At 58.4% G+C, this 13747-nt stretch overlaps 4 protein-coding genes across 4 annotated transcripts; 1 reads left to right on the top strand and 3 right to left on the bottom strand.

The window, feature by feature from the left end:
• Window positions 1-1322: 1322 nt before the first annotated feature.
• Window positions 1323-1727, bottom strand: GGTG_01805 (hypothetical protein; the record flags this gene model as incomplete). Its single annotated transcript, XM_009219576.1, has 1 exon — window positions 1323-1727. The coding sequence occupies one exon, from the start codon at window positions 1725-1727 to the stop codon at window positions 1323-1325; it is 405 nt and encodes a 134-aa protein (XP_009217840.1).
• A 701-nt stretch (window positions 1728-2428) lies between these two features.
• GGTG_01804 (DNA topoisomerase III) lies at window positions 2429-4791 on the bottom strand (the record flags this gene model as incomplete). Its single annotated transcript, XM_009219575.1, has 4 exons — window positions 2429-2464; window positions 2656-4004; window positions 4083-4629; window positions 4708-4791. 4 exons carry the CDS (start codon window positions 4789-4791, stop codon window positions 2429-2431), a joined length of 2016 nt encoding a protein of 671 aa, XP_009217839.1.
• Window positions 4792-5567: 776 nt separating this feature from the next.
• Window positions 5568-7902, top strand: GGTG_01803 (crystal protein; the record flags this gene model as incomplete). The annotated part of the gene is made up of 2 exons (XM_009219574.1): window positions 5568-6560; window positions 6593-7902. 2 exons carry the CDS (start codon window positions 5568-5570, stop codon window positions 7334-7336), a joined length of 1737 nt encoding a protein of 578 aa, XP_009217838.1. The 3' UTR covers window positions 7337-7902.
• On the bottom strand, window positions 7762-11673 carry GGTG_01802 (DNA polymerase gamma; the record flags this gene model as incomplete). Its single annotated transcript, XM_009219573.1, has 1 exon — window positions 7762-11673. One exon carries the CDS (start codon window positions 11671-11673, stop codon window positions 7762-7764), a length of 3912 nt encoding a protein of 1303 aa, XP_009217837.1.
• Window positions 11674-13747: the final 2074 nt, after the last annotated feature.

Here is a 13747-nt window from a genome sequence, read left to right as displayed (position 1 = left end):
ACAGAGGCCCCATCCTGAAGCCCAGCCCCGGACCCCACGACACCCGCCCGGACGCAGCTTCCGGTGACGAGCCCCCGGGAAGCGAAAAAGCACAACGCATTTTGCGTTTTTGCTCACCGATATTGTTTTTGTTTTTGTCGATAATACACACGCACATTTCGGAATTTCGGAACGGAAAAGAATTCGCGCAAAAGAAGGAGAAAAAAATGTGAGCGGGGTTCCTCCTCTGTCCGCCCTGCTTCCATGTCTCGGTGTCTTGCTTCCAGGCTTCACTCTTCTTTCCCTCTTTCGATAAACACAAGGGCCGCCGCCCCACACCGGCATCAACAATAGGCATCATCAAATGTCGTGGTGTGAAGCGCCCGTTTCCCATCACGTTGGACGCTGCGAGGCCCCCGATTGGCCTGCCTGCGCAGGTGACCAAACTTGACGTTGGCTCGAGGTGGGCTCTCTCCCCTCCCCGCGGGATTGCCAAGGTTCCCACGTTTTATCACGGGCTCGTCACAAGGAAGAGGGATCCAAGTCCGTGTCTCCATCGTCATCGTGCCCTAAACGACATGCCACAAATTTCTCTTTCCCAAGGCCGATCGTTTTTGCTTCCCACCACCACCACCACCAACCACCCCTGTCCCACGAGATCCCGAGGCTCGACCCATGCGCTAGAGAATATCGCTGGGTTGTGGGTGTGGGTATGGTGAGCGTGTGGGTGGGTGGGTGATGATATGATTGTGTGTCGCACAGCCATCATGGCATCCTCGCCTCCATCTTCCCACTCGAGGAGGAGGGGGTGTCCCGGCCCTCGCTTGATGGGTGATAGACACGGCAAATACGACGGGCTTTTTCTCTTGCGGCGTATGCGGCGGGGGCTTTTGCTGACCGGTTGGATACGCCGGGAACGGATTCAAGATGAAGGCACCTTGCCTCCCCGTACCTTTTGGTCTGACTACCTAGATGGATAGGTACCTACCACCGATGATAGCGACATTTGTCCTCCTCGGCAGATGGTCGGGTTTTGTGCGTGAATGTAGGCAATCTTGATATCAAGATGGAGCTAAAATAAGAATACGCCCTGCTGGGGCTCGTTCCTGTTTCGTTACAAGCGAGCGCTACTTCCGGTACCGACGGGAGGATATTGGCCACCCACGCAGGAGGCAGCAGCAGCAGTGTTGTGGTACATGCGTATGCGGTCGATCAGGGCTGGTGACATTCGAGGTCCAAGGCACACGCCTGCTTCCATCCCATCGCCCAGTCCCCGCTCCCCACATTTTCCCTTTCTTTTCTGCTCCATTGACGATGGGCAGATGTGCGGCAATTTTGGGACGTCACGACGTCAAAAGTTGGCCCAAAACGCACACTTCTTTCCCATCATATAACAGCTCACTTATTATACACACAGTACGCGTCGCACCCTGATGGATTGCAGGGTAGGAGGGCAGCCAGGACAGAGCAGACAGGCATGTGCCCATGGTGCTGAGTTGCCACGAGAAGCTCTCATGAAACATGCGAGCTCTCAAACGCCCCCAGCGATTGCCCCCATCTAGCATTTCCCTTCTATTCCCCCCACACACTGCCGGCGGTTTCGCGCGCGAACACCTTCCTAGCCCCGAACGCTGCCGCTCGTTGAGCTCGTCATCTCCCCACTCTCGTTGGGGGGGGGGGGGGGGGGGGGCATATTCATTGCTCCACTCAACCCGGCTTCCTCCGCTTGCCCGGTTGTGGGACTCCATTGCGGTGCTTCACATTGTCATTTCATCGCTATCAGTCCTTATTTTTACGGTTTCGCCTTGTGGAGCGGCCTTCGGTTCCATGGCATGATGGAGAGGACATGGGCCATGACACCATCTCACGTCCACGGTCCAGACTGACTGGACGGCAGTGCTTCGCGCGAGCCCACCATGCCCAGAGCTTCCTCCCCCATCTCCTTGGCTCTGCTCCCTCTCTCCGGTGCGGAGCACCCCCCATCGTCACAGCAGCTCCTGTCACGGCTGGGCCTGATCGTCACACAACCGCGCTCCCAAATGCAACAGCGTTGAGTAAGGCGAGTCAAAGAGTGGCCAGCCGGTTCTGGGCGCTTGCCCAACCTGCGCCTCATGTCTTTTGCACGAGGGGATACGACAGGCTAGAGCGGCGGTGCCGGCACATGCTCGATATGCGGGAGAATACCGCTCAAAGCACACCGTGTATAGTTCCGGCGCGCACAGGATTTCCCGGGTCAAGAGGAGTATAGGGTAACTGCAGCCGTTCAGACCCGAGTTCGGGATGACCACTAGATATTTTGGCGCCGCCAAGGAATGGGGACAATAGGGTGTGTGAGTGACGAATCAAGCCCGCGAGGCTCGACACCCTCTCGGCTTGCTAGGCTGGCGGCTCTCAAGAATCTCTGTGCCATCCATCCGAAATCCCACCAGATAATCGTCTACCCCGCGCCTCAGGCCCCTCCGCCGAATATGTACTCTCTGCATGCCTGGCAACACAAATCGGCAGTCAGAACCAAAAGCTCGACGGGATGGAGGCAAGGCTGCAGCCGAGTGGTGGGATAAGGGATGAGGGGCTCGCCCGGCCCAAGGAGGGTGACAGTGGATGTATGGGTGGTATGACAGGTGGCGGGTGGTGGATGGTGGGTGTGCTGAGGAAAACTGCTTCGTAGCAACTCACTCGTTTGAGGACGTCGAGCTGCTCGCCCGACTGCTCGAAGACGCGGCGGTATTGTCGCACGCTCTCATTGAGCACCACATCCTTGGTTGTGCGACCCTCGCAGATGGCCTTCATCTTGGCCTCCATTTCGCGCCGGAGGAAGGGCTTGCCCAGGCTCGTCTCGAAGTTCATCCGGTCGAAGCCCTCGATGAGTGCGACCCCGAGCTGTGTAGGGATGAAGACTCTGACGCCACCTTTCCCGCCGCCTCCACGGCCGGCAGCGCCCCCTCTCCCTCCCCGGGCGCCCCCGCGGCTGCCACGTCCGCGTCCTCCACGCCCTCCCCTAGCTGCTGCTGCTGGCGGTGCTGCTTGATCCTCGTCAGCCCCGGCCCCGCCACCACGCCCAGGCCCCTCGATCGTGCGGGCGTACTGCCGGGTCTGTATGGTCTGTATGTGCTCCGCCATGGTGGCGTCAGTCCCAATGCCGTTGGCGTCCATCAACGCAATCAGGTCCGCCTCAGTCAGGTGTCCTGGCGCTGTCGTCTTTCCTTCTGTCATCATGGCCTCTACTGGCGTGACATGCTCGCCCATGGTCAGTCTGGGCAGCTGCGCCGAGTCGGTCCAGTTCTCATACGGGTAGACATCCAGGTAGTTCCTCTCCAGGACGACCACGCCGTGTGCGTGGAATGTCTCGTCCCCGTACTGGACATGCATATCAGTAGCCATTCCCTTGGCGTCCTCAGAGCAACAGGCTAGGAATCTCCGGACGACCAGCTCGTACAACCGCCCCGCCTCGGGCCCGACGTCGTTCAAGGCTCCAGATGCAGCATACGTGATGGGGTGGATGGGTGGATGTGCCTTGTCGTCGTGCTTTCCGTTCCGGGGCTGCTGGAAGCCGCCGTCCATCAAGCCCTGGGCGAAGGTTCCCCATCGACCATCTTGCGTCTGCTTCTGCACAAGGGCGCGGAGATTCATGCCCTTGTCGAACCGATCTGTCTCTGTTCTCGGATAGCTGATGAAGCCTTTTTGGTACAGCTTCTCGGCCACATCCATTGCCTGCTGTCCCGTGATTCGGAGGAATCGGGTAGCCATCTTTTGTAGCTCTACCGTGGTCAGGGGCAGCGGCTTCCATTTCTTGGTAGGTTTCTCCTGCACCTTGGTGACCTTGGCTGTTTTTGCCGAGAGGCATCTCTCGTAGAGGATCACAACTGAGACACGATCGAAAAGCCGGCCTCTTGTCCAGTTGAAAGTTGCCGTCTTGCCGTCTTTGCTTACGACAAGCTTGATGGTCCAGAAGGGCTCGGGCACAAAGTTTTTGACGCGAAAGTACCGGTCAACAACGAACCCGAGAGTTGGGAACTGACATGAGCCTAGCGGTTTGATTGGGATTAGAGGGAGTGGTGGTTACGCCATGGCTGGACTGATGCTTGCTAAGTCAGGTTACCTACCGTAGCTCAGCATGTGCTCTGCCAGAGGTCCGCCCAGTGTTCGGAGATTGTTGGTGAGAAACCTGGTGAAGGCAAATCCTATCCGGATGTCGAGTTCGATTCGCGCCTGCACGGCCTGGACCTGTCTGTCGTCGAGGTTGGCGAGGTTCTTGGCGGCATGCAAGATGTGTGCCCTCTCGATGTTGCTGAACCGTGCGCGCTTGACCTGGATGCCGGGCTTGGTCTTGCGGGCCTCCTCGACGATCTCGCTGCCGATGTGCTCACCCTCCCGATCGCAGTCGGTCCATATGAAGAGGGCCCTCGCGTACTGGGCCTGGCGCTGGATGTTTTGGGCGATTTCCTTCTTGTCCTCTGCCGTTTTGGTGGAGACGGGTGCAGTGAAGAGGCTCTCAGGGGGAGGATACCTCCAGTCCTTGAACTCGGGGCCAAACTCCATGCCAGTGAGGTGGCCCAGGACGCAGGTCATGGTGACTTCGCAGCTGCCCCATGGCGGGCCAAAGTCGAAGTTGAAGGAGTAGTTCTTGACGTACGTGACGCGTGTATTGTGCTGTCGGCGCGTTGGCCATGGTTAGATGAGTTAGATGAGGGTGCCATGGCGGTGTCGGGTCTTGTTGCGGTGACGAACCGTCTGGAACTGGCCGCCTGAGAGGTGGCCGGCAACCGCCTTGGAGATGGACGGCTTTTCGGCCACGCAGAGGATCTTGGTCATGGTGCCAGGCTGCCTTCAGACATGGCGCGGGTGGGCGTATTGGTTGCACATGCGCTTGGTTCGCTTGGTCGCCTGAAGGGACCAGGACGGTTGATTGATTTGACCTGTGCAGTGCCCCACGTATGTGCTTGCCTATACTATGTGCCGCCTCAAATCACATGGGACGATGGCATTCCGAGCAGAATGTTGACTCAACACACGCATGCAAAACGGCCGTTTCCTGTTCACCGTCTGGATTTTCGTCGTTGGGTGAGGGTCCATTTTCTCACCAGACGTGAAAACTTTGGAGCAGGCGCGATTTGGATGGGCAGCGCAGGCGGCAGCCAACCACATTTCACCGCCATTGGATCAAATTCCATCAGCGCATCGCATGGCCTGCCGTTGAAGGCACAGATTGCGGCATGACGTCGCCATCATCACCTTTCTCTAGCCCAACTGTACCTACTTGTTCAAATCCATCTCGCCCTCCATCACGCAAACCATGCGTTAGTTAGTAGCCTGCCTTCCTCATGTTGCGATACCTGACATGCCCCGACGGGTCTGGGACGAAAGCAGCGTACACATGGTCGCGATAGGTCACACCCGGGTCCAGACGCACGTTTAGGACTCGGCCCATCTCAAGAGCAGAGATAAACACCGGCCGACTGGGTGTCGCCTTAGTGATGGACATGGAAATACAACCTCACGGCCCCGCCGTCGTCATGGAGATCTCCCAGCCACAAGGTGGGCGCCCTGAGCATTTTTCGCCGAGCCAAGCGGTCGGCCCGTTGTTGCGAATGTGGTCTTCTCTCTCCTCTGCTGCCACCGTCATATTCTGGATAAGCCCCACGGCAGGCAGCAACCCCAGGACCATAAGCGCCGGCCGCGGCGTCGAGCCAGCTTCAGACGGAGACCTGCGGCTCCCTGCGCTGTGCACACAGTCGGCCCCCTTTTCTAGTCCGGCGGCGGCGGACAGGGGTGCGCAGTGGCACGTCTCGGTCAGGGTGAACGACGAGGTCTTGACCGGGTTCCGGGATCGCTTGAGCTTCCGATTCTTGGGAATCCGCTACGCCCCACAGCCTGTGCGGTTCGGCCACTCGATCCCTTTCGAGGGCAACGGCGGCGCGGCCGAGGCTCTCGACTTCGGCCCCAAGTGTCCGCAGCCAGATGATACCGGCGGAGAAGACTGCCTGTTCCTCAACATCTGGACCCCGTTCCTGCCGCACAACGCGAGCGTCGCCGCCAAGCGCGGCCTGAAGCCTGTCATGTTCTGGATCCACGGCGGCGCCTTCACCAGCGGGAGCGGGAACGACACAATCTTCGACGGGGGCAGCGTGGCCTCCCGCGGCGACGTCGTTGTGGTCAACATCAACTATCGCGTCGGGTCTCTTGGATTCCTTGCCCTCAATGACGGCGCCACGAACGGTAACTACGGCCTGGCGGATCAGATAAACGCTTTGAACTGGATAGTCAAGAACATCCGCAGCTTCGGCGGCGACCCCAGCAGGATCACCATATTCGGGCAGTCGGCCGGCGCAGCGTCTGTAAGGGCGCTGATGGCGTCGCCCAAGGCCGTCGGAAAGTTCGCCGCCGCAATCCCCATGAGCAACCTCGGCGGCCTCTACTATGGCGCGACGTATTCCAAGTACTACACCATAGCCGAGCAGGTGGACGTGGCCGCCAAGCCGATACTGGACGTGACCGGCTGCGCGTCGGCCGCGTCCCAGGTCGACTGCCTCCGCAACGTGCCCGCCGCCCAGTTCAACAAGGCCGCCGCGGCCCGGTACCTGGTCGTCACGGGACCTACCCGACCTCGAACAAGCTGATCCTCTCGCCGGGCCCCGCCCTACCCCTGCGCGTCATGATGGGCATCGTGCGCGACGACGCTGCCCCGTTCATCCAGTACCCCAAGACGACGGACCAGGGCGATTACCTGGCCTCGCTCGGCTTCGCGCCCCCGCCGCGGCCGGCCCTGTTTCCCGTCCCGGACTCGACCGCCAACGCGACCCTGAACCTGTACAACGGCACCTCGCGTCTGGCCACAGACGCCGAGTTCCGGTGCGCCGACCAGGCCACCGCCGCCGCCGGCGCGCGCGGCGGCCGCCTCGGCCGCGCCGTCTTCTACTACGAGTTCGACCGCACCTACCAGACCCCCGCCTGGCCCCGCATCGACGTGTGCGAGCCTCCCGCGACGGCAGCGCGCCCGCGCGGCGACGCTTCGCGGCCCTACCTGCGCTGCCACTCGGGCGAGCTGCTCTACGTGTTCGGCAACGTGGCGCGCGAGGGCCTGCCGCCCCGCGACGACGTCGACCTCCCCTTTGCGCGGCTCGTGATCGACTCCTTCGTCTCTTTTGCTAGGTCCTACGATCAGAACCCGGACCCGGCCTTCCTGGCCGCGCGCGGCTACACCGGCACCCTGAGCCAGGTCCAGTCCTCGAGGAGGTGGCAGCCCTCCACGGCCGCCGGCTTGACCATGCGCGTGCTGGACTGGCCGCCGTACCAGTTTCGGGAACTGGCTCAATGTGATTCTCTGGGCCTTGGGCTCAACTACTACATCAACGGTTGAGGAGCTGGTTTGCGAAACGGATATAGGGAGCACGTACAATGGACCGAAGCGGTGGCACACAACGCTGGGGAGGGGTTGAAACCACGAATCATTGTTTTCCGTCGCTATATCCAATCAAATAAATCAACGGGCCAACCCTTGTCCGAGAGCGCCATAACCGCACTCCAGCCCATACACTTCCTACCCCGATACGCTCCCGGTGCCACATAAACTTGGTAAAACATATCGACATGGGTTACGACGGGACGTAACGCATAAAAGAAAACAAAAAGACGCGGGGAATGTGGTACAGACCAGGAAGAAATCCATATGTGCATGCTCTGCAAACAAAACAGAGACAAAGAAAACCGGGGAGAGTGAGAGTCGAGGTTGAGGATAGAAATGGATTGTAAGCTTCAGGACAAGCCACAAGGTAGAAAGCTCTCTCACAAGCGGGTTGGCGACTGCCGAGTGGGCGGAGCCTTGGAACCACACTGGCTCTGCCATGGACGCGTCGACTTGTTGGCAGCCGGGCCGTTAGTTTGTCTGAAGATGCTGTAGGCGTCTGAAATGGAAATGATCTCGTCCATATAAGGTAGCTTGGGTTGTGCGTGGTACGGCAGCACGCTCTTCTTCGCCCTGGTCACGCCAGCGCTGCCAGCCGTTTTTTTCACACTCTTGACGGCAGAGGATGGGGATGACGGCGCTGGGGTGTCCGCCTGGCGCTTCTGAGCCACGATGCTCCTGAGCTCCACGCCGTCGCCCGTGATCTGGGCCTTGATGAAGGATATGTCGCTCGTGGCGGGGTCGGCCTCGGCCAGCTCCTGCATAACTGTTTTGCGTGGCGTGTACTCAATATCGTCCAGCTTGGGCTCCCGTCCTCGGCGAGGGGTCGTGGCTGGGTTTAGGAAGGCCTCGGTGCCTCTGTCGAGTAGGGCGGTAATGTCGAGGCTCTCGCCATGCGGGATCGGCTCGGCGTGGCTGGGCGTGATGCAGTCCATGTCTACCTCCTTGCGGAGGACGTGGTCGATGTCAACGGCCGAGAAGTAGGCGGCGGACTGCGGAAGGTCGCGGATGCCGACCTGCTCGGCGAACATGGCGCGCGTCCACAGGTTAGACACCTGCAGCGCCATGGCAGTACGGTACTTGTCGCAATCCTTTACCAGGTACCGGATCTCGTCGTGCACCGTGATGGCTAGCCGAGCATCGATGTCGTAGCGACGGATAAGATAGTCCATCGACACGATGAGCAGGTGGAGGTAGTCAACGCCCGAAGACTGGATTGCCCAGTTGATACGAGACGTCAGGTAGCCGCCCTTGGACACGTACCGGGCCATGAGAGCCTCGGTGATGCCCGCGCCGAGGACGGGAGTGCGCGGCCGCTCCTGCTGGGCAAACTCCTCGAGCTTGTTGAAAACGAACGATTCGGTACCGCCCCTCCAGAACGGCCTGCTATAGAGGGCACTGCGGTTGGTCTTGGCACCCTTGGTCGCCGCGTACAGCTTGGTGGCCGTCTCGCTGGTCTCGCTCTCCGATAGCAATGGGTTGAACTGTCTCAGCAGCTGCGATGCAAACTTGAGCCCAGCACCGTAGATGCGCCCGTAGTTGAAGATTTTGGATTGGTTGCGGCTGATTCCGAGGATGCTTGCCGTCCGGGAGTGCAGATCGGTCCCGGCCGCCTTGGTGCCCTCGAGCGTCATGAAGCCGATGGCGTTGCCACCGTGCAGCTTGAAGACAGCATCGCCGAGCACGCTGGCGATCCATAGCTCCTCCGAGTCCACGTCTGCGCCCACAAACGAATACCCGGGCGGCGCCTTTATCATGGCCTTTAGCTCCGAGCCCACCCTGTTCTTTTTGGCATTGCTTGCCGTAAGCCAAGTGTTCTCAACCGCTCTCCTAGTTATCGTGCCCATAGGGATGACCTGTGGCAGGATGAATCCTTGTTTTGGCGATAGCCTTGCCGCCTTTGGCTCCACTGCTTGGGGAGAGCCCGCGGCCTCTTCTACTTTGAGAGAGTCGTCAACCTTCTCTGTTTGAATAGAGTCGGCGGCCTTTTGTGCTTGGAGAGAGTCGCCGACTTTCTCTACCTGGAGAGAATCTTCAGCCTGCTCTGCTTGAAAGGGACTGCCAACTTCCCCTCCTTGGAGCGAGTCCGCCTCTGCGCGCAGACTTTCTGCCTCTGCATGCAGACGTTCTGCCTCTGCTTGGATATGATCTGCCTCCTCTGGCCTGAAAGGGCCGCAGGTATACGGCAAGTCGCCTTGATAGACCGCTAGCTGAGACATGATGCGATCGCGAGCGCTGATCCAGTACGAACAGGATGCGTTCATGTCGAGCGCTTCTTTAGCGTACGGATATTCCGAGGTCAAGACCCCGCTCTCGAAATACGGGAGGTAACTCTTAGCCATCGGGTTCCCACAACGTGCGTCTGGGCCGTCTTTGTGCGGCAGTTTGAAGTAGACGTGGGCTTTATCGTCGCGCAGCCTTTCGATCTTCTCGTCGCTCATATCGCACTTCAACATCTGCTTGTCGATATAAGTGCTTTCTTGTCCTCGTGGGACACGGAAAGCCCATGCATATTTGTCGGACCATACAAGGGGGTGCCCGTCCCAGGAGAGGCGGAGAAGCAGGGGGGCGATGCGGCTCCGTACTGTGATATTGATGGGGCCAGTGGCTTTCGGGAAGAGGTCCTTGTACCACTTGGGCTCCCTCGGCTTCTTCTGTCGGAGTGCTTCCCGGGGAGGGTCACCCTTTTTCTTGCCCTTGGCCATCCTGACTTCCTGACCTGACCAGTCAAGCTGACTTAGCCATGGGTCACTTCCCCATTTCTCCGGGTCTTTCTTGATCTCCAGTGCCTTGTCCGTCAGCGCTACCAGCCGTGCTACAACGCCATCTGAAAGCTTTTGATAGACGTCCTCGGCCTTGGCAATATAGGCGTCCCAGCTCTCGTTCACGGGGAGAATGACGGAGGAGAGGTGGCGCAGCGCCGCAAAGCTGACGGGATGCGGGCATGTGTTGAGAAAGTTGGGGAATACGACCTGGTAGACCCTGTGGGTGACGACCACGTCGGCGGCGCAATAGTCGAGCAGCTCATCCAATTTTCCCAAGATACCTTCCCGGTCCAGCTCCCCGAGGTCGTCTCGGATGGCCTTGTCGATGGTAACGTGGAGATGGAACTTTGCGACTTCGCGCAGAGAATTCACCGAGCTCCTCCCGACCCAAAGCTCCTCCTCTTCCTGGGACAAGGAGCCGTCCCTGAGAAGCTCGGCAAGCTCTACGCTAGTGGTCTCCTGGGCTATTTTTTCGCGGAACTCACGGTCCTTCTTGGCCTTCATCCATTTGGGTCGCTGCCTGGAGCACATGCCGTTGACGGCGACATGCAGTGACATGGTGTCGATGAAGAAGTTGCGCGTCTGTTCAAGGCTGTATTCCTCCATGACCCTGGCCCGATCGTAGCCGACGTTGTGGCCGACAATGATGCGATCCTGTGTCGGATCGCCGAGCGGGATGAGTTGGCGCTCATTATCAGACTCACCCAACAGCCAGGGAGAAATCCAGGCGTACCAGGCAGTCGGGGAGGCGGCGCAGGCCATGACGGCAAAGGGATGCTCCTTCCACATGACTTCGGTGTCGAAACACAGCAGGTTTTCCGGTGGGTACTCGACAGGCTCGGCAATACCGTCGCAATATACCGTCCAGCCGCTCCTGTGCTCCCATTGTCGCGGCTGGGGTGGAGTGTTTGCGAGAGCGAACCGTTTGGCGAGTGTCAAGTACGGTTCGGCGGCGTCCACTCCGAGTTTGTGGAAGTGCTCATCGAGAGTATTGCCCTGAAGATCGGGCAGTTCGAAGGCGATGGGTTTACTATTATCGGTGTTCTTGCCGTACAGGCCGTGGCGGCCAAGGTGGTCTTCGGAAAGCTTGACAAGGTCTTCGGGGGGCGTGTCGCGCCCGAGGGGGAAGACCTGCTTGAAGATTTTTTTGCTGATCTGCTGGACCTTTATCTCGTTGTACTGCGCCTCGGACTCGAGCGCGAGGGTGGCAAGAGGCGGGGCAGACCGGGCGATGTCCTCAAGTTGCTGTGCAGACCGGGCGATGTCCTCAAGTTGCTGTGCAAGCGTGGCGAGAGACGGGACGGGCTGGGTGCTGTCCTGGGGCTGCTGTGCGGGCGTGGCAGGCGAGGCAGGCGAGGCAGGCGAGGTGGCGGACCGGGCGGCATTTTGGAATTGCTGTGCGATCGAGGCATGCCGTCGTACCGCCACCAAGCGAGGCTCATGATTGCGACGGCATCGGTGGCGCGCAAGTCGGACGAAGGGACTAACAGAACCACTCGCAATGCGGCTGCTGAACGGGTTGAGCATCCTAGGGGCGGAGATTCTTCGACGCCAGAGGCATATTGCAAGGTTGACGGGGGAGTTGGGTTCGGCTTGTTCGGCCTCGAGCTTGGCCAGGCGTATTTGCTCGCCGAAGCCAAAAATTTACCATTTCTTGACCTAAGAGTGGAGATTTCGATGGATGGCGGCAGGTGTGATGCGCAGGATTGGGGTAGGGCGTCAGGGGCCTGAGATCCCCCCTCATGCACCAGCCAGTTATGTGGGTTTGAAGCCCCGCTGCTCGGATGCACCCGATCTTGGGCCTGGAAAATTTTGCTTCTTGGAGGTGCACAGTCTCGAAGCTTATTAACCGCTATAAACGCACCCGACACGAATTGATTGGCAAGTTAGATAGATGGTGGTCCACTGATCTCGGGTCGGGACAAATGTCACTGGCAAATTGCCGCCTACAGGAGTGAGGGATATTAAACGTTAAAAGGGCGGGACCACAGGGGTTTTTGGTCAGGGATCCCTTTACAATTGGGCCATGTCTCCGACTACACTTTTTCGCACACAAAATCCAGCCAAATCAATGTATCGCTACCCGCACCTCCATTTAACAGGATCGAGATCCCGGCAGGCCCACTTTGCACAACAACCACGTGCACCGATTGCACCGATTGCACCGCGTGCACCAATTGCACCGCGATACCCTCAATCAACGCACGCACTTTAACGCACGCACTTCAACGCACGCACTTCAACGCACGCACTTCAACGCTACCGATCTGCACCGCGATACCTTCAATTTGCACCGCAATGCCTTTAATCTGCACGGCAATTTAATGCCTTTTTAATTAAGCGCCCGGCCAGATGCGCGCGCGCTGGGCGCCTTATCCCCAGGCGCCGGCCGGCCGGCCGGCCTGCCCTTTTTCGGTCCTTCGCACCTACCGGCCGGCCGGCTTTAGGCTTCCTTTAAACCCTTTTTTTGGCCCTTTCTTTGGCCCTCTCTTTGGCCCTTTCTCTGGCCCTTTCTCTGGCCCTCCTTTTGGCCCTCCTTCTGGCCCTCCTTTTGGCCCTCCTTTTAGCCTTCCCTCGACCCCTCCCGCTTACCGGCCGGCCCTCGACCCTTTCCGCCTACCGGCCGGCCCTTAACCCCTCCCGCTTACCGGCCGGCCTTTCCTCGACCCTTCCCGCTTACCGGCCGGCCTTCCCTTTACGCCAACGCGAACCACAAAATTCGACCGCGTAACCAAGTATAAAATACAAGCACTTTGCGAAATAGCCCATTGGATTTACGGGCAAATTGCCCAAGGCATGGGCGTTACTATTCGCCAAGTTTAATTTGCATGCGAAAGCCCTGCCACGCTTTAAAAAGCCGGTAGGGTTGGCCCATACCCAAAACGGGCTACCAAGGAACAAATGCGTGCTTTAGAGGCCTTTTTTTAAAAGGACCTTCGTTACCGCCGCATCCTTTGGGCTAACTTTCGCTGGTTAGTTTTTGGCTTTTTAGATTGGGGCCGGGATGCAATACATATTTTTATGCATTCTTTTTATTACAAAAGGATGCCCCAAAGCACCAAGTTACCCTTTACGCCCAGGATCCGGCAAATAAAGCTTAATTTTGCACATTAGGCTTTATTACGTTGGCCAATAAAAGAGCATTGAGTGCAAGCCGGGGTCGGCCTTATCCTTTGGTTTAACGAGGTTTGGTATTTTAACCAACCTTTTAAAAGCCACCATTACCTAATAGTTAGGGATTGCGAAGACCCGGCAATTTTTGCACGCATTAAGCAAAAAGGTTACGGCTTTATATTTTGGGGGTCGTTTGCAGGCAAAGTTAAGGGCCCGATTTACTTTTGGGCTAACGAGACAAGCATTAACGCCTTCGAGTATTGCAGGCATATAATTCTTATTGTTTTTAACTAGTTCGAGGCTTAGGAAGTCCGAGGCTGTCGGCCACCGTATTTCCAGCACGATAACGCGTTTTTACATTCCGCCAAAATAACCAAGTTTTGGCTTTAAGATTTCGAAATTATGGTGGTTTTTTGGCTTTCCAATGTTAAAAGCACGGGCGAAACCGCCCGGCAAAAAGCGGGGAGCGTTAAATGCACGGGCGAAA

Source organism: Gaeumannomyces tritici (genome assembly GCF_000145635.1).
Source record: "Gaeumannomyces tritici R3-111a-1 unplaced genomic scaffold supercont2.1, whole genome shotgun sequence".
Taxonomy (NCBI): Eukaryota; Fungi; Ascomycota; class Sordariomycetes; order Magnaporthales; family Magnaporthaceae; genus Gaeumannomyces; species Gaeumannomyces tritici.
Note: the sequence above shows the minus strand (reverse complement) of the source record. Positions and strands in the feature narration are given on the sequence as shown.